Genomic DNA, 25,967 nt, shown 5'->3' on the forward strand with positions numbered 1-25,967 from the left:
TTGACGTTTCGCATTTGAAACTAAAAAACTTTTGTGACCGATGGAAAATTCAAAAATTCTCTTTGCGTCTCTGCTGCGTTTTGTACGTCCTTCATTATAATATCACCGTAAAAAAACAACTATTCGGATGAAAATCTTTTTAATTCAACTCATGTGAACCACAATACTTTTCAGTTACGAATATCTTTGAGTAAATTCACTTTCTTTAAGTTTTTTCCTGTATATTTCTTCATGCCTCTTCATTGCCGCTTGTTTATTGAGCTCCCTCCTTTTGATTCTTTCTTCTTTGAGGCATCTTTCCATGAGCAAATTTATTTCATTGCAATAACCAAAATATTTTCGGAAAGGAAAAGATTCGTGGCATTCCTCTAAACGCTTTATGAGAAAGTTGCATTCTTCGTTATGTAAATGATCCGAAAGGTCAGTATGCATTTTTCTTTATTTTAATTGACAAACTCAGATTACACTCCAATCAAAGTGGAAAAGTGCATAGAAATTATATCAGGTTCGATATCATAGATCGAATCAGTCATAAATTAACCATAGAGAGAAAAGTTGTCACTGGGTAAATGTCAAATGACAAGCCCAAAGTTTTTCTTAGGAAGTGGGAAAGCGAAAAAGAAAACGAAAAGTAGTCTCTGTGGTTCTAATTTCCTAACCTAGGCAAGAGTGAATGAAAATAAATAAATAAATAAGGTATTTGAAAAATAGTATTTTTTCAGATGGACGGAATACCGAAACAGAAATATGAAACTTGCATGGAGCTTGTTGAGGAATACCGGAATTGTATAAGTAGTAATCCTTTTTTGAAATATTTTTCCTACTGTAATGATGCTAGAACCGCATTTACAAAATGTACTAAAGAGTTATACGACTTGGAAATGGCCATTAGAAGAGAAAAAAATAAAAAGATTAAGGAAGAGAGACTATCTAGAATACGGGCACCATCAGTTGAGCAAATACAGGGAAAATGCTAGTTGATTTATGTGAATTATATGCATGAATGTTATGTTTAGGAACGTTATGCTCTGTTGTACATAAATAAATAAATTTTATTCCATCAAAAACTACTCATTGTATATTTCAGTGTCAAAAGTGACAATAATATAATCATGGGCAATTTATTCAGAAAAAAGAAGGAACCAAACCAACCAGTAGAAAGTATTAGGGTCAGCCATAAAGGAACAAGTATCTACGGCCCAGGCACAAGCATTATACCTTTCTCAGTATCATCTTTAGATGAATACATAAAAGCCGAGTTGAGTTCTATGGTATCAACTTCTTCTTGTACAAGACCATCGGTATACCATTCCGAAGAATCAGAAAATATATCGTCACACAAAGATGTAGAAGAGACGGAGTCTGTAATTCTTACAGCCGCCCAACTAGAAAATATCTATGAGCAGTATAAAGCCATGAATTCGCAAAGTTTAAGCGAAGGCCTTTTTATGCCTTATGAAACTTCGAAAGTGGTCAAACACCTTCTCGATATGTGGCAAACTGACATGATTTTCAAATTCGATAATTATCAGATGTAAGTTAGAGTATTCTTGAAAGTATTTACAGAATTCATTCGATACACATGAATTTTTTCGTGCAGATTATTTCAGTAGTTCTATGACTAGCCTAGTTAGGTATGAAATCAATGTTGAAAAAGAAGTTTGAAACACTTTGTTTTTGGAATAATATGTGTGAAACTGAATCAATCTTATCTTGGTTGTCCCAACAGTCGCTATAAATATCGTCATAATGAAAAACTGATTTTTCGTTTCTCTCGATCTAACCCGGTACTCCACTCTACCTGGTACTGCACAAAGTACGAGGAATACGCAGTTGCGAAGATTTTCAAATGTATAATAAACCAACCATACCTGTTGATTATCGTTATCAACTCCAAGTTTTTCCATCACACACTACACAAACACTGGTCACGTAATTTCAACACTTATTTTCACATTAATCACTAAAAAAGCCACCGACAAAAGCGGAAAACCAAAGAACACGAACCATAGAACTCTAATATTAATATATATACAAACCTTTTCCGGATTTTACCTACTTTTGAAGAGTTTTTGAATTGGACAGGACGATAATTTGTTATTTTCGATATATTATATATACGATTTATACACACCACTTGGTATAAGTGTTTTTTATTGCGAAGTTCTTTCTTGGTTACCGTTTTGAGGTTTTCCTTCTTGAAAATGAATATCAATATTATTTCATATAACCGAATGTCCGTAAAAAATCAGTTATGCAAGTACTGACGTGAATTTGCTCGAGAAGTCTTTATATATATCGTACTAATGAAAAACTGATTTTTCGTTTCTCTCGATCAAACCCGGTTCTCTACTTTGTGTCTGGTACTGCACAAAGTACGAGGCATACGCAGTTCGAAGATTTTCAAATGTGTAATAAACAAACCATACCTGTTGATTATCGCTATCAACTCCAAGCTTTTCCATAACACACATAACACAAACACTGGTCACGTAATTTGAACACTTATTTTCACATTCATCACTAAGAGAAGCCACCGAGAAAAGCGAAAAACCAAAGAACACGAACCATAGAATTTTAATATACAAACCTTTTCCGACTTTTACCAACTTTTTAAGAGTTTTTGAGTTGGACAGGACGATAATTTTTTTTTCGATATATTATATATACGATTTATACACACCACTTGGTTTATGTGTTTTTTATTGCGAAGTCCTTTCTTGCGTTATTGTTTTGAGGTTTTCCTTCTTGAAAATGAACATCAATATCATTTCATATAACCGAATGTTCGTAAAAAATCAGTTATGCAAGTACTGACGTGAATTTGCTCAAGAAGTATTCCGAAGGTATAAAAGATGCAGCAGAATCGGACCCTCAGCAAATGTTCTTGAGGCACACCATCAAGATGATCATAACCTACAAAATGATACTGGACCGTCTTGATAACGATAGAGCGGAAGAATTACTTCAACAATTAGCCATAAGCCATGGTTTGTTGGGGGTTAAAGGTGAAGATTTCAAGGTTAAAAAAAAATAAATAGAAAATTAGTGAAGATTAACACATTAAACAATTCTTTAGGAAATGGATCTCCACCTTACCAAGTACTTGCTTCAAAGAAACTTGATAAACGACGAAAGTATCATTTCCTTGGTGGCCTTTCTGTCACTCACTTCCGACGAAGTGAAGAGGAGTCTTTCCGAAAGGAGAAACAAGGCAAGGAATTCGTACATTTCACAAATGGGACTGGTGGGAAGACCCAACATAACCAGAGGTAAAATGGTTAGACTTGCGAATCCGATATTCGTTTACACGGTGTCTCAGATAATTATAGGTGCATGAAACAATGGTCTCAAGTGGTTTCGTTGATCAACACCAAAGCCGATATAATCCTGAAACAGATAAGAAGAATCAAACCCGAGGTGAAAACGGAGGACGACATGGTGACAATTGATACAGAAACGTTGAAAGCGAAGGATTGCCTTATAAGAAGGCTGAGAAAAATTGGGTTGCTCAAGACAAATGATTGATTGATTTTTTTAAAGAATTTAATCGTAAATATTGACATTTGTATAAACATCGCATATGAATAAATAAAAATATAATAATAAAGGTTTAACTTTTTTGGAGGGCAAGATATGGAGAGATCATTCTGTCTTTGTGATGAATGATCCTTCAGTACCCAACTGTGAGTTTCAACGACATATTTATTGAAATGAAAAACTCTCTATATCGTTATTCAACTTTACCTAATGGAAATATACATTCAGTTTTGTTTGTCCTTAACCTATTTTATCACGTTGGAACTAATTCATCCCCTTTTTTCTGGAAATAACGGCATCGAAACCATCTATGTAATATCTATAACAGCTGAAAAAGAAATAACCAATCAGGGACGATTTGACGTTTGAAAATCTAAACCTACTCATCGCGTTTGTAAATATCGCCACCAGGTGGCTTCAAGATGACCTTGAATCGCCACAGAGTGAACCACAGATCGACAATGACTTACCCGGCGTTACTTCCCTTCGCATCGTTGGTTTTTTCGTGACCGTCAGATTCCTTCCACGGAGCGCCTCGATCTGCTTCTCGATCGTGTCGCCGTACGCCTCCTTGTCGTTCGTATCCTCCGAAATATCGATCACTACAAGTTCCTTATTATTATTCTTGGTCCGTGCGGCCGTATCGACCGTTCTTTTGCCCCAGTTCAGCTGCAATTTTGCGGCAGACTTCTGGAAATCGTCAGAGGACGACGTCCTCCAGTTCGGCTTGGTGGCGGTCGACGTTGCCGCGTCTCCCTTCCTGCGGTTCATACTGGCGAGCACGAAGGGGTTAGGGCCGATCGCGGTCGCCTTCGGTTTTCCGTTCTGCGCGTTGACGTTGACGTTTCTGACGTTTTCGACGCCCGTGACGGTTTTTCTCCTCGGATCGACGTTTACCTTTCTCAAGTGGCCGATGACGCCGTTTACCTTCTTCTTATCGATCGGGATCAGACGCGGAGGCATCCCGTTCGAGACCTGTTGTTGGCCGCTTACCGTCGGTCGGTTTTTGGCGCCCTCTGCCGACAGATCCAAGGCGGAAGATTGCTCTTGGGCCCCGTTCATCGACAGTCTACGAGCGACTGCCTTAGGAGGGGGATTGGACGACATACTGGTACTGGAAAGGTGCAAGGAAATTTTTTACGTAATCACATGATCATTCATCGCACAGGTTCGATTAATCAAAGAACTTACCCTGGAAGACTTTGTCCACTACTTCGGGCAGGGTCAGCTGGTGCCATAGGAACAGGTAGTTGAGACTTGTTAATTTGGTTCCACACGTTTTGAACAATATTCGGTATACTGGGAAAAGCGGGAGGCGCGGGAGGATTTCTTTCTGAAAATAATCAACAATGGGCTATGTGATCAAGAAAATACGGAAGCGCTGAAGGGCCTCACAAAAAAAAATAATCCAAATGTATAATTCCGACTTGCTAAGTCAGAATTCTGAGATACAAGTCAGAATTCTGAGATGCAAGACAGTAGTGGGGCTAGAATTGACAGTACTGACAGTAAACGAAACTTAAAGTGACTTTGAACTTGATTATGAAACTGGATGCTGGAATTTCTATAAAGTGCTCGAATCACTAAGCGCTAAGAAAGGTTTTGAGAAGTTCCCAGGAGCATAATTCTCGGGAGTACAAAAATACTCCAAGTGCTTTCACAAGCACTGAGCTCAGCTATGATGCAACCGAAGAGAAAAATAGAATATCATTTCATTCATCCAAAATTCCTCCAAGAAGCCAAAGCCACATCCACGGATCGAAGGCAAAAAAACAAGTCATTAGACCTATTTTAGCTCTCCTCCTGCCTTGCATCTCAAAATTCCGACTTACAAGTCAGAATTCCGACTTGTATCTCAGGATTCCGACTTGTATCTCAGAATTTCGACTTGTATCTCAGAATTCCGAGTTGTATCTCAGAATTCCGACTTGTATCTCAGGATTCCGACTTATGCTACTTTCAAATCTCCAACTTCAATCGACGTTACGAACAAGAAGTAACAATTTAAAATGATAAAACAAATTTACAAGAGATAAAACTACAATATAAACAAGATGAGTTGTAACGCTGACAGTCGACGTCAGAATGCAATAAATAGGTTAACTTTGGTTTGACAGTCGTGAAGTTGACACCGATCACAGAGCATAGAGACTCGACTCATAGAGGGTACTTTTTTAGCCTCGGTATTTACGAATTTCATTCTATGATTTTTTTACGCGAATCTATCCTACCTTTTTCGTTCATCTGTTCGAATTCCTCCCACGCCTTCTTCTGGTCCTCCTCGTTCAGCTCCTCGTCCGGCCTATTCTCCAGCAGTTTCTGGTGATGGTGGTACTTGTATATACAGTCGAATTTCAGCAGAATGGCCGACAGGATGTCGTCGTCCGGCTTGGCGGGGGTGGTCCTCTGCAACGACAGATCTATGTCGACCTTATACAGACCTTCCAGATCTAAATTCTTATAGTGCCTGGCGATCTGATGCTTGTCGACCACCCTGGACGCGACGGCCAGCTTCGTCACGCACCTGTGGTAGATCTTCTCCTCCATCGTACCCTGCAACACAGTTTCGTAACCGTTTCGCGAAAACTTCAAGTCCTAGAGGATTGCTCACCATCGACAGGAGTCTATAGATGCACACGTTTTTCTTCTGTCCAAATCTGTACGCCCTATAGATGCTCTGAGTGTCGAGGGATGGGTTGAAATTAGCCCCGAGTAGTATGACCCTATTGGCGGCCACTAAATTCAAACCTAACCCGCCTACTTTGTGCGACATCAAAAACACCCTGTAAATCAATCATCACTGTAATAATTGTTGAAATTACTCTCGCGTTAACCAACCTCAATGTTCGGTTACTCTCGTCGTTGAACAGATCGCACATGGTCGTTCTGACCGACGGAGGCACGGTACCGTCCATCCTGAAATAGTCCACTTTGGATTTCCAATTCGAACAGCTGGGGGTGCCCCTGAGTTTCAGGAAGAATTCGACGCTGCTCAATTCAACCAAGCTGCTGCTGAATATCAGACTGTAACGAAAGTCGAAACTTTAGCATGGCCAGGAGATTTAGCTATGCAGACAGTTTATTGGTCTTGTTCGCGAGTAGATCGTCTCTTTCATCGATTTACCCATCCCTGTTATTAATAAAATCCGTGAAAATCGAAAAAAAAGCAACTCTTTTACAATCGTGAACGCCCCGTCGAATGTTACGCCCATGCCTGTGCCCAACAATAGGGAATACTCCTTTTGACAAAAATGATGTATTTTTTTTTAAATATCTTTGAAACGTCACATTTTGAAATCACCATTTCAACCGTTTCCCAAAAGAAAATTATTTTAAGAACTTAAAAATGAAAGATAAAAATGGTTATCTAAAATTTAAAGCAACGTTTCTATTGCACAAGTTGGCAACATCGACTGAAATATGCGTTGATTATAAAGGACAACAATACACTATCTTGATTAGATAGACAAAGATGGCTGTCTATGAAGTCTGCGACGAACCAGAAAGGTCGTAAAATTTTATGGGATTTTTATGGCCGGTTGCTGTTGAGGCTCGCCAGTGAGTACGCGCCTTATGATGAATGTGAATCAACAGCTGTTATTTCATAAACACGCCATTGTTTATTTTCTAGTAGGCGCTGTTGCCAAATCGTAAACTAAAAACGAAGCGATTTGAATTTTAAAATCTCATATTTGAAGATTGATTTTGAATAGTCTCAGCGGTGCATTTGAAAAATTCATGAATGAAACTCATAATTATTCAGTTTGAACTTGCATGCTGTGATAACCCAAATTGAGGAGAATTCCCAAGTTGGTCTTGACGGATTTTTAAGTGACCCCATCTTTTTCGGAAAATGGCCAATAGGGAATACTCCTTCTGACCGTTTCCCCCAAGAAAAATTATTTAAGAATTCAAAATAAAAATGGTTATCTAAAATTTAAAGCGTTTCGTTTCTATTGCACAAGTTGGCAACATCGACTAAAATATGCCTTTATAATAAAGGACAACAAATGCATTATCTCGATGAGATAGACAAAGATGGCTGTCTATGAAGTCTGCGACGAACGAGGAAGGTCGTAAAATTTTATGGGATTTTTATGGCCGGTTGCAGTTGAGTCTCGCCAGTAAGTACGCGCCTGTAAATACAGCTGTTATTTTATAAGCAAGCTGATCGGACATTGTTCTTTTCATTGTCTTGTATGCCCTGTTGCCAAATCGTAAACTCCGCACAAAGCGATTTAAATTTTAAAACCCAAAAAATCGAGATTTTCGAAATTGAGTTTTTGTGCTAGGATAAAAGCCTCATCAACGCTGATTACGAAACCGAAAATCCCAATTGAATCAGACGAATACAACAGGAGATATCGCAGATTGAAATTTGCAATTTTTGAAAAATGCCATTTCCAAGATGAAAATCTAAACGAAGGGAAATAGGCTTTCGAAATTGCTTGCAATAGATTCAGCGTGCTCGAAAACCTACATTTTCATACCAAAATTTCAAATATCTGGCCCTGTTTAGGAGAAAATAATTTTTTTTGTTTTTCCACTTTTCATTTTCGAGTTGACTTCGAAGAGCTCCCTGGAGTGCAATTCTCTATTGAATCATCAACTGTTTGGCTTGATGGATTCAACAGAGTAGGTATTATACACTCCATATCCTAAGACACCGTGGTGATGTTAGCTCCCGGCCGGCCAGCTCCAAAACGATGCTGCAATCGATTAATTTTTTCCCCCATTTAGAATAGGATGCTGAAGCGAATGATTAAATATATGCAGAGAAGGATGAACTGATTTCAAATTACGTTTTTCTCTTCTTCTATTCGCAATATTCGAACTCCAAGGATCAAAATAATCCATTATACTGTCTATAACGAAGCGCATGTTTCTCTGTCAGTTTGAAATGGCCGGCCAAGAAAATTTATATAAAGGGTGTATAGAGGAATGTTTCAGATGTACTAGGAAAAATTTTCGTTTCATTCTGACACTTCCAGACCCCCAGCTCCAAGAATCGAAACGAACCTATATTCTGTCTATCACGGAGCGGATGTTCTCCATTTTTTTTCGATAGTTTAAAATGGCCGGCCAAGAAAATTGATATGAAGGGTGTATAAGGAAATGTTTCTGATGTACTAGGAAAAATTTTCGTTTCATTCTGACACTTCTAGACACCCAGCTCCAAGAATCGAAACGAACTTATATTCTGTCTGTTACGGAGCGGATGTTTCTATTTTTTTTTCTATAGTTCAAAATGGCCGGCCAAGAAAATTGATATAAAGGGTGTATAGAGGAATGTTTCAGATGTACTAGAAAGAATTTTCGTTTCATTCTGACACTTCTAGACCCCCAGCTCCAAGAATCGAAACGAACCTATTTTCTGTCTATCACGGAGCGGATGTTCCCCACTTTTTTCTATAGTTTAAAATGGCCGGCCAAGAAAATTGATATGAAGGGTGTATAGAGAAATGTTTCAGATGTACTAGAAAGAATTTTCGTTTCATTCTGCCACTTCTAGACCCCCAGCTCCAAGAATCGAAACGAACCTATATTCTGTCTATCACGGAGCGGATGTTCCCCATTTTTTTTCGATAGTTTAAAATGGCCGGCCAAGAAAATTGATATGAAGGGTGTATAGAGAAATGTTTCAGATGTACTAGAAAGAATTTTCGTTTCATTCTGACACTTCTAGACCCGCAGCTCCAAGAATCGAAACGAACCTATTTTCTGTCTATCACGGAGCGGATGTTCCCCATTTTTTTCTATAGTTTAAAATGGCCGGCCAAGAAAATTGATATGAAGGGTGTATAGAGAAATGTTTCAGATGTACTAGAAAGAATTTTCGTTTCATTCTGCCACTTCTAGACCCCCAGCTCCAAGAATCGAAACGAACCTATATTCTGTCTATCACGGAGCGGATGTTCCCCATTTTTTTTCGATAGTTTAAAATGGCCGGCCAAGAAAATTGATATGAAGGGTGTATATAGAAATGTTTCAGATGTACTAGAAAGAATTTTCGTTTCATTCTGCCACTTCAAGACCCCCAGCTCCAAGAATCGAAACGAACCTATATTCTGTCTGTTACGGAGCGGATGTTTCTATTTTTTTTTCTATAGTTTAAAATGGCCGGCCAAGAAAATTGATATAAAGGCTGTATAGAGGAATGTTTCAGATGTACTAGAAAGAATTTTCGTTTCATTCTGACACTTCTAGACCCCCAGCTCCAAGAATCGAAACGAACCTATTTTCTGTCTATCACGGAGCGGATGTTCCCCACTTTTTTCTATAGTTTAAAATGGCCGGCCAAGAAAATTGATATGAAGGGTGTATAGAGAAATGTTTCAGATGTACTAGAAAGAATTTTCGTTTCATTCTGCCACTTCTAGACCCCCAGCTCCAAGAATCGAAACGAACCTATATTCTGTCTATCACGGAGCGGATGTTCCCCATTTTTTTTCGATAGTTTAAAATGGCCGGCCAAGAAAATTGATATGAAGGGTGTATAGAGAAATGTTTCAGATGTACTAGAAAGAATTTTCGTTTCATTCTGACACTTCAAGACCCCCAGCTCCAAGAATCGAAACGAACCTATATTCTGTCTATCACGGAGCGGATGTTCCCCATTTTTTTCTATAGTTTAAAATGGCCGGCCAAAAAAATTGATATGAAGGGTGTATAGAGAAATGTTTCAGATGTACTAGAAAGAATTTTCGTTTCATTCTGACACTTCAAGACCCCCAGCTCTAAGAATCGAAACGAACCTATTTTCTGTCTATCACGGAGCGGATGTTCCCCATTTTTTTCTATAGTTTAAAATGGCCGGCCAAAAAAATTGATATGAAGGGTGTATAGAGAAATGTTTCAGATGTACTAGAAAGAATTTTCGTTTCATTCTGACACTTCTAGACCCGCAGCTCCAAGAATCGAAACGAACCTATTTTCTGTCTATCACGGAGCGGATGTTCCCCATTTTTTTCTATAGTTTAAAATGGCCGGCCAAGAAAATTGATATGAAGGGTGTATAGAGAAATGTTTCAGATGTACTAGAAAGAATTTTCGTTTCATTCTGCCACTTCTAGACCCCCAGCTCCAAGAATCGAAACGAACCTATATTCTGTCTATCACGGAGCGGATGTTCCCCATTTTTTTTCGATAGTTTAAAATGGCCGGCCAAGAAAATTGATATGAAGGGTGTATAGAGAAATGTTTCAGATGTACTAGAAAGAATTTTCGTTTCATTCTGCCACTTCAAGACCCCCAGCTCCAAGAATCGAAACGAACCTATATTCTGTCTGTTACGGAGCGGATGTTTCTATTTTTTTTCTATAGTTTAAAATGGCCGGCCAAGAAAATTGATATAAAGGGTGTATAGAGGAATGTTTCAGATGTACTAGGAAAAATTTTCGTTTCATTCTGACACTTCTAGACCCGCAGCTCCAAGAATCGAAACGAACCTATTTTCTGTCTATCACGGAGCGGATGTTCCCCATTTTTTTTCGATAGTTTAAAATGGCCGGCCAAGAAAATTGATATGAAGGGTGTATATAGAAATGTTTCAGATGTACTAGAAAGAATTTTCGTTTCATTCTGCCACTTCAAGACCCCCAGCTCCAAGAATCGAAACGAACCTATATTCTGTCTGTTACGGAGCGGATGTTTCTATTTTTTTTTCTATAGTTTAAAATGGCCGGCCAAGAAAATTGATATAAAGGCTGTATAGAGGAATGTTTCAGATGTACTAGAAAGAATTTTCGTTTCATTCTGACACTTCTAGACCCCCAGCTCCAAGAATCGAAACGAACCTATTTTCTGTCTATCACGGAGCGGATGTTCCCCACTTTTTTCTATAGTTTAAAATGGCCGGCCAAGAAAATTGATATGAAGGGTGTATAGAGAAATGTTTCAGATGTACTAGAAAGAATTTTCGTTTCATTCTGCCACTTCTAGACCCCCAGCTCCAAGAATCGAAACGAACCTATATTCTGTCTATCACGGAGCGGATGTTCCCCATTTTTTTTCGATAGTTTAAAATGGCCGGCCAAGAAAATTGATATGAAGGGTGTATAGAGAAATGTTTCAGATGTACTAGAAAGAATTTTCGTTTCATTCTGACACTTCAAGACCCCCAGCTCCAAGAATCGAAACGAACCTATATTCTGTCTATCACGGAGCGGATGTTCCCCATTTTTTTCTATAGTTTAAAATGGCCGGCCAAAAAAATTGATATGAAGGGTGTATAGAGAAATGTTTCAGATGTACTAGAAAGAATTTTCGTTTCATTCTGACACTTCAAGACCCCCAGCTCTAAGAATCGAAACGAACCTATTTTCTGTCTATCACGGAGCGGATGTTCCCCATTTTTTTCTATAGTTTAAAATGGCCGGCCAAAAAAATTGATATGAAGGGTGTATAGAGAAATGTTTCAGATGTACTAGAAAGAATTTTCGTTTCATTCTGACACTTCTAGACCCCCAGCTCTAAGAATCGAAACGAACCTATTTTCTGTCTATCACGGAGCGGATGTTCCCCATTTTTTTCTATAGTTTAAAATGGCCGGCCAAGAAAATTGATATGAAGGGTGTATAGAGAAATGTTTCAGATGTACTAGAAAGAATTTTCGTTTCATTCTGCCACTTCTAGACCCCCAGCTCCAAGAATCGAAACGAACCTATATTCTGTCTATCACGGAGCGGATGTTCCCCATTTTTTTTCGATAGTTTAAAATGGCCGGCCAAGAAAATTGATATGAAGGGTGTATAGAGAAATGTTTCAGATGTACTAGAAAGAATTTTCGTTTCATTCTGCCACTTCAAGACCCCCAGCTCCAAGAATCGAAACGAACCTATATTCTGTCTGTTACGGAGCGGATGTTTCTATTTTTTTTCTATAGTTTAAAATGGCCGGCCAAGAAAATTGATATAAAGGGTGTATAGAGGAATGTTTCAGATGTACTAGGAAAAATTTTCGTTTCATTCTGACACTTCTAGACCCGCAGCTCCAAGAATCGAAACGAACCTATTTTCTGTCTATCACGGAGCGGATGTTCCCCATTTTTTTTCGATAGTTTAAAATGGCCGGCCACGAAAATTGATATAAAGGGTGTATAGAGGAATGTTTCAGATGTACTAAGGATAATTTTCGTTTCATTCTGACACGATTCAGTGAATGTTACCCTTGGTTTATCGGATTTTCTCAATGGTCGGCCATGGAGATAAAATTGAGGAATAGTTCGGATAGTAGAATGAAGTAAAAGATACGGCGATGAACTATGAAGTTCTACCGTATCATCAAAGAGAATGATACTGTTTGGTATCATCAGACATGGGCACATACAGCTTTCATTCAAAATAGATGACAAGCACTTCAAGTATGTACGGTATCCGCAGAATTAAGTTATTATTAAGTTAGAGATTGGACCCCCCATCGTTTGTGATGTTTGCAAAAATGGATAAAGGATTGAAAATATCATCACTTTTATATAAAAATTTCTATATCGAATATTTTCATTTTTAAGTTTCTACATATTTTATTTTTCATTGTTGACTTATTTTAAAGAAAAATATTTTTAAATGTTACTTTCATTATATATAAATATGTTTTTTTCTCTATTGTTACGCTGATGCAGTTACTTTCTACTTCTTTTTTTTGTAATGAACTTTATAAAAGTTAAATTGTATAATATTATCTCAATTTTCATTTATCACCATATTCCGTCAAATCCATCAATATGCAAAGAAGGATTTATTTTGGAAATTTACTCAAAATTGATTCAGTTATTTTTATTCGAAATATGTAATAGGTATGCTAATAATAAAAATTCTCTTTTCCATAGTCCTGACGAAATGAAGGATATGTAGATCATAGACAGAATATAGGTGGTTTCGATTCTTGGAGCTGGGGGTCTAGAAGTGTCCGAATGAAACGAAAATTTTTCCTAGTACATCTGAAACATTCCTCTATACACCCTTTATATCAATTTTCTTGGCCGGCCATTTTAAACTATAGAAAAAAAATGGGGAACATCCGCTCCGTGATAGACAGAATATAGGTTCGTTTCGATTCTTGGAGCTGGGGGTCTAGAAGTGGCAGAATGAAACGAGAATTTTTCCTAGTACATCTGAAACATTCCTCTATACACCCTTTATATCAATTTTCTTGGCCGGCCATTTTAAACTATAGAAAAAAAATGGGGAACATCCTCTCCGTGATAGACAGAATATAGGTTATTCGTTTCGATTCTTGGAGCTGGGGGTCTAGAACTGTCAGAATGAAACGAGAATTTTTCCTAGTACATCCGAAACATTCCTCTATACACCCTTTATATCAATTTTCTTGGCCGGCCATTTTAAACTATAAAAAAAAAATGGGGAACATCCGCTCCGTGATAGACAGAATATAGGTTCGTTTCGATTCTTGGTGCTGGGGGTCTAGAAGTGTCAGAATGAAATGAGAATTTTTCCTAGTACATCTGAAACATTCCTCTATACACCCTTTATATCAATTTTCTTGGCCGGCCATTTTAAACTATAGAAAAAAAATGGGGAATATCCGCTCCGTGATAGACAGAATATAGGTTCGTTTCGATTCTTGGTGCTGGGGGTCTAGAAGTGTCAGAATGAAATGAGAATTTTTCCTAGTACATCTGAAACATTCCTCTATACACCCTTTATATCAATTTTCTTGGCCGGCCATTTTAAACTATAGAAAAAAAATGGGGAACATCCGCTCCGTGATAGACAGAATATAGGTTCGTTTCGATTCTTGGTGCTGGGGGTCTAGAAGTGTCAGAATGAAACGAGAATTTTTCCTAGTACATCCGAAACATTCCTCTATACACCCTTTATATCAATTTTCTTGGGCGGCCATTTTAAACTATAGAAAAAAAATGGGGAACATCCGCTCCGTGATAGACAGAATATAGGTTATTCGTTTCGATTCTTGGTGCTGGGGGTCTAGAAGTGTCAGAATGAAACGAAAATTCTTTCTAGTACATCTGAAACATTTCTCTATACACCCTTCATATCAATTTTCTTGGCCGGCCATTTTAAACTATAGAAAAAAAATGGGGAACATCCGCTCCGTGATAGACAGAATATAGGTTCGTTTCGATTCTTGGAGGTGGGGGTCTAGAAGTGGCAGAATGAAACGAAAATTCTTTCTAGTACATCTGAAACATTTCTCTATACACCCTTCATATCAATTTTCTTGGCCGGCCATTTTAAACTATAGAAAAAAAATGGGGAACATCCGCTCCGTGATACACAGAATATAGGTTCGTTTCGATTCTTGGAGGTGGGGGTCTAGAAGTGGCAGAATGAAACGAAAATTCTTTCTAGTACATCTGAAACATTTCTCTATACACCCTTCATATCAATTTTCTTGGCCGGCCATTTTAAACTATAGAAAAAAAATGGGGAACATCCGCTCCGTGATAGACAGAATATAGGTTCGTTTCGATTCTTGGAGCTGGGGGTCTAGAAGTGGCAGAATGAAACGAAAATTCTTTCTAGTACATCTGAAACATTTCTCTATACACCCTTCATATCAATTTTCTTGGGCGGCCATTTTAAACTATAGAAAAAAAATGGGGAACATCCGCTCCGTGATAGACAGAATATAGGTTCGTTTCGATTCTTGGAGCTGGGGGTCTAGAAGTGTCAGAATGAAACGAAAATTTTTCGTAGTATATCTGAAACATTCCTCTATACACGCTTTATATCAATTTTCTTGGCCGGCCATTTCAAACTGACAGAGAAACATGCGCTTCGTTAAAGACAGTATAATGGATTATTTTGATCCTTGGAGATCAAATATTGCGAATAGAAGGAGAGAAAAACGTTATTTGAAATCAGTTCATCATTCTCTGCATATATTTAATCATTCGCTTCAGCATCCTATTCTAAATGGGGGAAAAAATTAATCGATTGCAGCATCGATACGGTAGATACGGCATTGACCGTGGTGGAATAGTCGTTTTGGAGCTGGCCGGCCGGGAGCTAACATCACCACGGTTCCTAAGACAGTGGTAGGACTCCCTGATTTTCAGGAACAAGAGCAAATAGGTCATTTTAGGGGGGTCTAACCCCTTGCTCATTTTTGACCCAAAAAATCGAGATTTTCGAAATTGAGTTTTTGTGCTAGGATGAAAGCCTTATCAACGCTGATTACGAAACCGAAAATCCCAACTGGATCAGACGAACACAACAGGAGATATCGCAGATTGAAATTTGCAAATTTTTGCAAAATGCCAAAAATGATGTATTTCTCATGAAATATCTTTGAAACAACACATTTCCCCAAAAAAAATTTATTTTAAGAACCTAAAAATTCAAAATAAAAAAATTCAAAGCGTTTCGTTTCTATTGCACAAGTTGGCAACATCGACAGAAATATGCCTTGATAATAAAGGACAACAAATGCATCATCTTGATGAGATAGACAAAGATGGCTGTCTATGTAGTTTGCGACGAACGAGGAAGGTCGTAAAATTTTATGGGATTTTTATGGCCGGTAGCAGTTGAAGCTCGCCAGTAAGTACGCGCCTGTAAATCAACAGCTGTTATTTTATAAACAAGCTGATCGGACATTGTTCTTTTCATTGTCTTGTATGCGCTGTTGCCAAATCGTAAACTCCGCACAAAGCGATTTAAATTTTGAAACCCCATATTTGAAGGATGATTTCGAATAGTTTCCGCGGTGAATTCGAAAAAATCACGAATGAAACTCATAATTATTCAGTTTCAACTTGCATATGCGGTGATAACCCAAATTGAGGAGAATTCCCCATTTTTTACAATTGTTTTTCGACATAATCCACTCACACTTTTTCCCCCTTCTTCTCGGCTTCCTCGATGATGCCCATCATAACCTGAAGTTTGGTACCGAATTCGATGTTCGTCTTTATCTCGTCGGAACATTCGCCCTTCCACCAATCCTCCGGCACTCCCTCGACCTCGTGCACTTCCGGCTCGTCGAAGATCACCTCGTGCTCCTTGATGGCGGCGCCCTTTTTCCCTTGGATGTTCTGAAATTCGATAAATTCCACCCGTACTATACGACCAATCGACCGGTACACGCACTCACCTGAGCTTCCATCGTGTGTAGAAGTTGCGGATGCGAGCAGATATACTTCAATATCTGATAGTCCACGAAGAACGACTTGATGGTCTTCTTCAAATTGTCGTTCACCCTTCCCCTGGCCATCTCCAAGTAGGACCTGTACAGTTTCTCTTGCAGGGGGTGGAGTTGGATGAACAACGCGTAGTCCTTCATGTTCTCCAGGTACTTTTGAAGCTCTGTAGCTTCGTATCTCTGCAACGAAATGAAATAATCGGAAAACGAATTAAAAAAAAACGGTCGCGTCTTACCTGTACTGTATTCTTCAAGAGCCTGTGCAACACGTGCGTCCTTTTCTTCATCAAAGTGATGTCTTGTTCGCGGGAGTTTTCGTACTGACCGTTCATGATTGGGTTGATGAACTGCCTGCTGAATTCTTTCTTCGTTCCCAACAGGTTAGGTTTCACAAACTGCACCATATGATAATCTGGATAACAGCGAGTATGCGATGATGAGACAAGCTTGGATAACGTCCAAGTTAAGCAATAAACGCTTAAATTCAATATACGCGATTGACAAAATCCGAAATCTTCATTTCTTTCCTCAGATAAAGCAATAAAATCCGTTGAAACTTCAGATATCGATTCTACATGACTAGTAGACATTGACAAGTGAATAGGTTAGGTTAGATGGGGCTCGGTTAGGTTAGGTTAGATGGGGCTCAGTTAGGTTAGGTTAAATGGGGCTCGGTTAGATTAGGTTAGATGGGGGTCGGTTAGGTTAGGCTGGATGGGGCTCGGTTCGGTTAGGTTAGATGGGGCTCAGTTAGATTAGGTTAGATGGGGCTCAGTTAGGTTAGGTTAGATGGGGCTCGGTTAGATTAGGTTAGATGGGGCTCAGTTAGGTTAGGTTAGGTTAGATGTGGCTTGGTTAGGTTAGATTGGGCTCGGTTAGGTTAGGTTAATATCCCCAAAAAATTAGTTTTTAATAGGATAGACTTACATTCCCCTAAATTGTTCTGCAGTGGCGTTCCGGTCAGGGCAATTCTCCGTTTTGTTCGTATCTCCATCAGAGCCCTCGTCCGCAGAGCCTTGCCGTTTTTCAACAGATGGCCCTCGTCGCAAACAACCAGATCCGGACCTGCGAAAATGCGAAATAAGATCTCTTCAATATGGCATATAGTTTACTTGCCTGGATCAACGAGAGCCTCCTTCACGAACGCGGACGTATCATGTTTGGTCAATCTAGAAAAGGCTTCATACCCAATTATTAGTACCCCTTTCATATTCCTCCAACGTAAGACCATGAGGGACTTCGTCCTAGAATCATCTTTACTCCTACGACAAAAAAAAAGTTTGAACACCGTCAAAACATAAAATCTCTTGGTTAGACTCACTCGATTGTGAATATTTTGATGTCCTTCTTACATTGAACTATTTTCAAAGCGTTCAAGAATTCTTTTTTCCAACTCGAAACCGTCGACAAGGGACACACCACCAGGACATGTTTGGTTTTAGTGACAGGATGATTGAATAAGGTATGTACCAAAGCGACCACCTGAAAGTTGTATGTAAAATCATGTTGAAAATCAGCTAAACAATAGAAAGTCAAAGAAGGCCCATCTAAAGTATTGTCTCTTACCTGCAACGTTTTTCCCAGGCCCATGTTATGAGCCAATATACAGCCGGTTCCCTGGAATGTCGCCAAAGTGTCTACACTCAAGTAGCAGGCATCCCACATGAATTTTATACCGTCTACCTGATGGGCGAATAACTTTTTGCTCAGATTGGGATCCACTACAATTTTGGAACCATCTTTAGACACGTCTAAAACTAAACCTCCCTCTTCTGAGCCAGTCGTTTCCTGCGAACTTCTCTGAAACACGAAAAACACCTCATTTCTGATTTCACGATTACTTTATGAAACTTACCATATGCCTCTGTTCCTCAAGTCTCATAACCCTGGCTTCCTCTTCTTCGGCAGCTTTTTGCGTACTTTCAGTCAAGCTTTTAGTTGATAACACCTTACGAAAAAATAAATCATTCACAAAAGATCAACGAAGATTCGAGCGGCCAACTTACAGATAAAATATTCCTCCTGCAATTTTTTTTTTCAGTCTCTTCGTCGGAATCAATATTGATTATGTTACTGCTAGTCGAACCAATACTGAAATTGATAGGGAAGATGAGACTCAGCCAAGATAAATATAATGCACAAGGAAGGAAGTATTCGAAAGAAAAAAAAACATATTCATTTACAGCTTTTAAAATAAGTTAGCTGCATCTATATTGCAATTTTTATTTGCTGAAATTCAAGAGATTCTATGCCATCAAATATTAAAGATTAATATTGAATTGAATTGTTACTATAAAAATTCCAAGCTCATCTCTCAACCTTATTTTTCGATTATCTAGAACTTTACACTAAATATCAACTTACTATTCAATATCTGAATCGTCATTTGTTGGTTTTTTCTTATTTGTTCCGATTTTGGGAGTGTCTTCAAAATCATCTGACGAATCGTAAGTGGAAGAATCACTGAAAACGGAAATCTTATTGAACAATGTTAACGAAGCTTTCAATCATTGGCATTGCAAGGCTTTTTTTTGAGGGAAAAGCTTGAAAACTAAGTGGGGTAATTTTGGTTATCACTAAAAAAGAGAGAAAATTATCGTAGATCTAAATGAGGAAGTTTCAAATGACCCCGTCTTTTTGGGAATTTTTCGATGGTCAACTTTCGAGTCATAGTTACTTTTTGTAACTATGCTCATTTTTGACCCAAAAAATCGAGATTTTTCGAAATTCTGATTACGAAACCGAAAATCCCAATTGGATCAGACGAATATAACAGGAGATATCGCAGATTGAAATTTGCAATTTTTGAAAAATGCCATTTCCAAGATGAAAATCTAAACGAAGGGAGATAGGGTTTCGAAATTGCCCGCAATAGATTCAGCGTGTTTGAAAACCTATATTTTCATGCCAACATTCCAAATATCTGGCACTGTTTAGGAGAAAATCATTTTTTTTGTTTTTCCACTTTTCATTTTCGAGTTGACTTCGAAGTGCTCTCTGAAGTGCAATTCTCTATTGAATCATCAACTGTTCGGTTTGGTGGATTCAACAAAGTAAGTATTATACACTCCATATCCTAAGACAACAGTAGGGCACCCTGATTTTCAGGCAGAGGAGCAAATAGGTCATTTTAGGGGGGTCTAACCCCTTGCTCATTTTTGACCCAAAAAATCGAGATTTTCGAAATTGAGTTTTTGTGCTAGGATGAAAGCCTTATCAACGCTGATTACGAAACCGAAAATCCCAATTGGATCAGACGAATATAACAGGAGATATCGCAGTTTGAAATTTGCAATTTTTGAAAAATGCCATTTCCAAGATGAAAATCTAAACGAAGGGAGATAGGCTTTCGAAATTGCTTGCAATAGATTCAGCGTGTTCGAAAACCTATATTTTCATGCCAAACTTCCAGATATCTGACACTGTTTGGAAAAAAAAACGAATTTACTATTTTTCCATTTTTCATTTTCCAGTTCACTTTGAAGTGCTCTCTGGAGTGCAATTCTCTATGGAATCATCAACTGTTTGGTTTGGTGGATTCAACAAAGTAAGTATTATACACTCCATATCCTAGGACAGTCGTAGGGCACCCTGATTTTCAGGCAGAGGAGCAAATAGGTCATTTTAGGGGGGTCTAACCCCTTGCTCATTTTTGACCCAAAAAATCGAGATTTTCGAAATTGAGTTTTCGTGCTAGGATGAAAGCCTTATCAACGCTGATTACGAAACCGAAAATCCCAATTGGATCAGACGAATATAACAGGAGATATCGCAGTTTGAAATTTGCAATTTTTGAAAAATGCCATTTCCGAGATGAAAATCTAAACGAAGGGAGATAGGCTTTCGAAATTGGTTGCAATAGATTCAGCGTGTTCGAAAACCTATATTTTCATGCCAAACTTCCAGATATCTGACACTGTTTGGAAAAAAAACGAATTTACTATTTTTCCATTTTTCATTTTCCAGTTCACTTTGAAGTGCTCTCTGGAGTGCAATTCTCTATGGAATCATCAACTGTTTGGTTTGGTGGATTCAACAAAGTAAGTATTATACACTCCATATCCTAGGACAGTCGTAGGGCACCCTGATTTTCAGGCAGAGGAGCAAATAGGTCATTTTAGGGGGGTCTAACCCCTTGCTCATTTTTGACCCAAAAAATCGAGATTTTCGATATTGAGTTTTTGTGCTAGGATGAAAGCCTTATCAACGCAGATTACGAAACCGAAAATCCAAATTGGATCAGACGAATATAACAGGAGATATCGCAGATTGAAATTTGCAATTTTTGAAAAATGCCATTTCCAAGATGAAAATCTAAACGAAGGGAGATAGGCTTTCGAAATAGCTCGAAATAGATTCAGCGTGTTCGAAAACCTATATTTTCATACTAAAATTCCAAATATCTGGCTCTGTTTAGGAGAAAATAATTTTTTTTTATTTTTCCACTTTTCATTTTCGAGTTGACTTCTAAGAGCTCTGTGGAGTGCAATTCTCTATTGAATCATCAACTGTTCGATTTGGTGGATTCAACAAAGTAGGTATTATACACTCCATATCCTAAGACAGTAGTAGGACACGCTGATTTTCAGGCAGAGGAGCAAATAGGTCATTTTAGGGGGGTCTAACCCCTTGCTCATTTTTGACCCAAAAAATCGAGATTTTCGAAATCGAGTTTTTGTGCTAGGATGAAAGCCTTATCAACGCTGATTGCGAAACCGAAAATCCCAATAAGATCAGACGAATATAACAGGAGATATCGCAGATTGAAATTTGCAATTTTTGAAAAATGCCATTTCCAAGATGAAAATCTAAACGAAGGGAGATAGGCTCTCGGGAATGCTTGCAATAGATTCAGCGTATTCGAAAACCCATATTTTCATACCAAACTTTCTGATATCTGACAGTGTTTAGAAAAAAATCGAATTTGTTTGTCCAATTTATAGGAATTTTTCGATGGTCAACTTTAGAGTACTTTTTCTTCCAGGAAAATTACCGTAGATTTGAATATGATACATATTCTGAAAGAGCAACTCTTCTAGTTGAAAATCTGAGAATTTCATCCATTTCGGCGCAACTGTTCGGTCTTGAGGAAGTTTCAACTGACCCCATCTTTTTGGATATTTTTCGAAGTTGCATTTATGGGCTGAGGTGGAAGCCTTAGCAACGCTGATTACGGAACCAAAAACATAAAACCTTGAAAATTACCTGTAATTTGGATCCAGATACTTGCTCAAGGTACTTGTTCTAATTCTCTTTTTCTTATTACATTCCTCCTCGCCATCGCTGCTGTGAAGTCTCTTCCTGCTCGTCTCCCCAGCCTTCTTTTCTCTGTCGGAGGGCGCGTTCAGACTACCCCTGAGAAGTGGATCGTCCTTCCAAGACGGTTCTTTCTCCTTCCTCGTTCCCTCTTCATTCTGCTAATTCCGAAAAACAAACAGATATTTACAACCGTTCGCCCAAGTTTTGCGACGTTTCTTCACCTTTTTACTGCAGTCGCTGCTTTTTCTTTTTTTAGATCTTTGTTCCTCATCATCACTCGATAGTGCAGTGGAGGAATCGCTATCACTGTCGTGTATCGTATGACAAACGATCTCTGCCAGTAAAGTGTTTGGATCGATGGGAATGTTATCGTCGTAGTCCTCGTCGACTTTCAGCAATCTTTCCTTCTGCAGCTCATCATCAGACACGGTGGTGTATCCACTCAGATCCGACGTTTCCGATCCACTCAAGTCTATCTTTCTTCTTCTTCGTTTTATCTTTCGCCTGACTGATTTATCGTCCACTGCTTTTCGCTTATTTTCCAGCGTCGACAACTGACATAACCTGAAATTCAAGAATTATTTGTAATAAGTCACATGTGTTTAATAATAAAACCAACCTGTTTATTTCAGCGTCCTCATCCACCGTTTTTCTGACCACATCAGCTTCTGAATTTTTTTCATCGGTTCTCAGAGGTTCCAACAACACTGAACACTCTTTAAATTCGCATTCTCGACTATTGTTCTCCGCAGTGTTGTTCTCCATCTGTTGATAGATGTTCATTAGTTCTAAGACCACATAGCAGTTTTTTCTCGAAGATTTTCTTACTGATTCGGTGGATTTCTGGGAAATTATTTCCTTTCGCATCATTTCCAAGTCTCTCCTTTCAAGTATAACGCTGCATTTTTTTTGTACGAAGCTATCGAAGGAACGATTTGGTTTATCCCGAGGATTTGACTCAACGACATCTTCGAGGTCGCTCAGGAATGAATCTACATCGAAGCTCGACATATCCAAGCTACAAAATATGAATTTTCTCGATTGTACCTCGATTCTCAAAGAATAATCTTACTCAGTTTCTGACGGCATCTCTATGTCGGTGTCCGAATCTTCCTCGAGTTCCCTCAGAGCAGCAGCCACCTTACTGTCGCTATACTTGTCCTCATCGTCACTGCTATCAGAGCTTGTGTCGTGAGTATCGGCCACTTCTCTCATGACACCGTGATTGTCCTCTTGACAATTCACCTCTGCGAAAATCGCCATTAGTTCGTCCCTGATCGATCGAATTTTATCATAGTTTGGGGTTTTGGACAGGCCGAGGTCCGCAAAGAATTTATTCTTTTCCCTGTCATTTTCAGCTGGAAATTTTGGAGACAGTCATGATGAAATAATAAACTTAGTATTCATCATTCGACAAAACGAATTTGCAATTGCTTAGTTTTATTGAAACTAACCTCAAATGTCAATGTCACTGTCAAAAAATGTAAACAAATATATGCATATTGATCAAAATATATGGCAATATACCTTCATTGGTGTTAACTGGATTCGAATTTTCAGTATCGGCAGTTGAAACTTGACTACTACGCCCATCACTTTCTTTGCAATGTTTACCATCTGCATCATTCGTCTCTTTGTTGCTACCTTCAGATTGCAAACTTTCAATAGCAGATTCTACTGTTACACACTGAGAATCTTTTTCCTCAGTTTTTGTTTCTAAAAAGCAACAGGTGAAGTAAAATAACAATTCAACAAATTCGTTCGAAAAATCCCCATACTCAACCACAAAAAAATCTCTAAAAATGGACAAAAAATTCCGGTAAATTTCAAAAAACTCGAAAACGACTGGATAGATTCTGGACAAAATCTATAGGCTTCGTCATGCTTCTGATGAGCACCAACGTGCGAAATTTCACATCCGTAGATTCAAAATGGCGAACAGTAGCGTACCCACGACAATTTTTTCGAAAAAATCGAATAACTCAAAAACTTACCGGCGACTTCAACGTGTTGAGCATCATGTTGTTCTTTGTTATTTACGTTTATTCCAGAATGATCCAAAGATTCATCGTGAATTAATTTCTCTTCGACTTCCGAATTCACTTCATGTTCTTCGTTATTTACGTTTATTTCTGAATGATCCAAAGGTTCATCTTGAATTATCTTCTCTTCAACTTCCAAATTCACATCCTGTGTAGCATCAAGTTTTTCTTCATTTACGTTCATTTCCGAATGATCCAAAGGTTCATCTTGAATTATCTTCTCTTCAACTTCCAAATTCACATCCTGTGTAGCATCAAGTTTTTCTTCATTTACGTTCATTTCCGAATGATCCAAAGGTTCATCTTGAATTATCTTCTCTTCAACTTCCAAATTCACATCCTGTGTAGCATCAAGTTTTTCTTCATTCACGTTCATTTCCGAATGATCCAAAGTTTCATCTTGAATTATTTTCTCTTCAACTTCCAAATTCACTTCGTTTTGTTCTTTAGTGGCTGGGTCGCCATCGGATTTTATGTCGATACTATCCTCATCAATGATAAGCCTTTGCGAACTATCATCACCGTCGACCTGTTCTTTATTTTCTTCGAGCAACTCTGAAGAAATCTTGTCACTTTCAGCTTGTGAATTTTCATGTTTCTCAGACGGATCGGAAATGTCATTAAAATTAGAATTAGTACTTGTGAGAAGAGCTAATTCTCTACAATCTCCTACGTTCTCTAGATCCTCCTTGGCAGATTCAGGGGCACCCAAACCTGTTGTACATTCTTCAAGTTCCCCTTGACCAGGGGATGGCAGTTCAGTAACTTTTGGTTGACAAGTCTGGTCTGAAGAAATTTTTTCCAAGTCATCTTTTTCCAAATCTGACGGATTCGCAGCATTTATTGTCTCAGAATTTGTTGGATCTATATCATGAGAAGGGGTGGCTGCAGATGATCCTTCTTTGGAATCTGAGAGATTTTTTTCTACAAGCAATGGGTCTTTGCTTATTTGACCTACTACACTTTCATTTGCACCGTCTATAAAAAAACAAACTCACTATTTAATTCAAGGTTCACATTCCAAAATATTACCTCCGATATTTGCTGCTTCTTCTGCGGCTTCCAATTCATCAACAGATGGAAGTGAAGTATCTATTAGATTCGGTAATGATACTTGTGAGATTATATGAACCTTTTCTGTAGAAGTATCAGCAACTTTTGTTCTTTCCAGTGACGACCGTCGATCAGTAGAAGGACTTGAATTAAGGTCCTCAATGTCTGAACCGAAGATTTCTCTAACTGCAGAATCAACTAAAAAAGTAAAATTTTGACATAACGTATTATTATTACCAATTCACTCACCATTTGGGCTGCTTGTAACATTTTGATTTATTGAAGAATCAGCACTGCTAGTATTCTGGTCAGAATAAAATAACTGATAGAGGTTACCCAGCACAGGATCACCTGTTAATTTCCAAAACAAGTTATTAAAAACAGGGTAGCCTTTATTTCGAATCTTGAAATCTCTCAGGAATTATACTCACTTGAATCCGTTAGATAGTTTTTAGAAAACCTTTCTAAATCCTTTTTGAACTTCTCCACTTCATAATCCTTCAAATACTGGCACCTTTGCGGTCCAATAATATCCAATAGATTCAGATTTACAATAAGGTCAGGTACTCCACCTCGAAGGACTTTCTCAAATTCGTCACAATTCTTTTTGATCGAGTCACACAGTTTCAATAGTTGTTCTTTTAAGGAAATGGAGTTTGGTGCAGATATCAGTAGTTTTTTACATTTTCTATCAACACATAATGATAAGAATCGGAGCTGTTTTAAAATTTCTTTTGATTCACTATATGACATCATTAATTCCTGAGTCACATATGATGGTTATTATTATTTATTATAGCAGTTTCTCATCAATTTCATTGTTCTTCTTATCTTATTATTCAACTTATATGAAAAACAAAGGGAGTTAACTTAACCAAAAATATTTGACACTTGGTTTGATAAAGAACACAAAATCACATGTGCCATAGAATTTACAAATATCATATC

At 38.2% G+C, this 25,967-nt stretch overlaps 2 protein-coding genes across 5 annotated transcripts; one reads left to right on the forward strand and one right to left on the reverse strand.

Annotated features, from left to right (window-relative positions):
• The first annotated feature begins 654 nt into the window (after positions 1 to 654).
• LOC123316884 lies at positions 655 to 3,531 on the forward strand. The gene is made up of 4 exons (XM_044903157.1): positions 655 to 1,534; positions 2,803 to 3,022; positions 3,080 to 3,272; positions 3,323 to 3,531. Exons 1-4 carry the CDS (start codon positions 1,113 to 1,115, stop codon positions 3,526 to 3,528), a joined length of 1,041 nt encoding a protein of 346 aa, XP_044759092.1. The 5' UTR covers positions 655 to 1,112; the 3' UTR covers positions 3,529 to 3,531.
• LOC123316870 (transcriptional regulator ATRX homolog) lies at positions 3,249 to 25,908 on the reverse strand. 4 transcript variants are annotated; one of them, XR_006538108.1, is made up of 26 exons: positions 25,451 to 25,908; positions 25,269 to 25,370; positions 24,999 to 25,217; positions 23,919 to 24,944; positions 23,452 to 23,640; positions 22,997 to 23,282; positions 22,544 to 22,942; positions 22,146 to 22,488; positions 21,871 to 22,082; positions 19,030 to 19,128; positions 18,672 to 18,756; positions 18,521 to 18,613; positions 18,232 to 18,465; positions 17,987 to 18,147; positions 17,782 to 17,927; positions 17,593 to 17,730; positions 16,902 to 17,077; positions 16,618 to 16,845; positions 16,356 to 16,558; positions 6,379 to 6,564; positions 6,152 to 6,323; positions 5,772 to 6,093; positions 4,732 to 4,873; positions 4,011 to 4,654; positions 3,748 to 3,868; positions 3,249 to 3,390 (listed from the first exon to the last, which is right to left on the reverse strand). XR_006538108.1 is itself a non-coding variant. In XM_044903134.1 (26 exons), exons 1-26 carry the CDS (start codon positions 25,773 to 25,775, stop codon positions 3,849 to 3,851), a joined length of 6,087 nt encoding a protein of 2,028 aa, XP_044759069.1. In that variant the 5' UTR covers positions 25,776 to 25,908; the 3' UTR covers positions 3,529 to 3,848. The 4 variants fall into 4 exon arrangements, 3 of the variants coding, with proteins under 3 accessions (XP_044759069.1, XP_044759068.1, XP_044759067.1); XM_044903134.1 differs by lacking the exon at positions 3,249 to 3,390 and having other exon boundaries at positions 3,529 to 3,868; positions 22,544 to 22,689; positions 22,753 to 22,942; XM_044903133.1 differs by lacking the exon at positions 3,249 to 3,390 and having other exon boundaries at positions 3,529 to 3,868; positions 21,871 to 22,079.
• Between the last annotated feature and the right edge of the window lie 59 nt (positions 25,909 to 25,967).

The sequence above is a fragment of the Coccinella septempunctata genome, chromosome 7, assembly GCF_907165205.1.
Source record: "Coccinella septempunctata chromosome 7, icCocSept1.1, whole genome shotgun sequence".
In the NCBI taxonomy this organism is placed as follows: Eukaryota; Metazoa; Arthropoda; class Insecta; order Coleoptera; family Coccinellidae; genus Coccinella; species Coccinella septempunctata.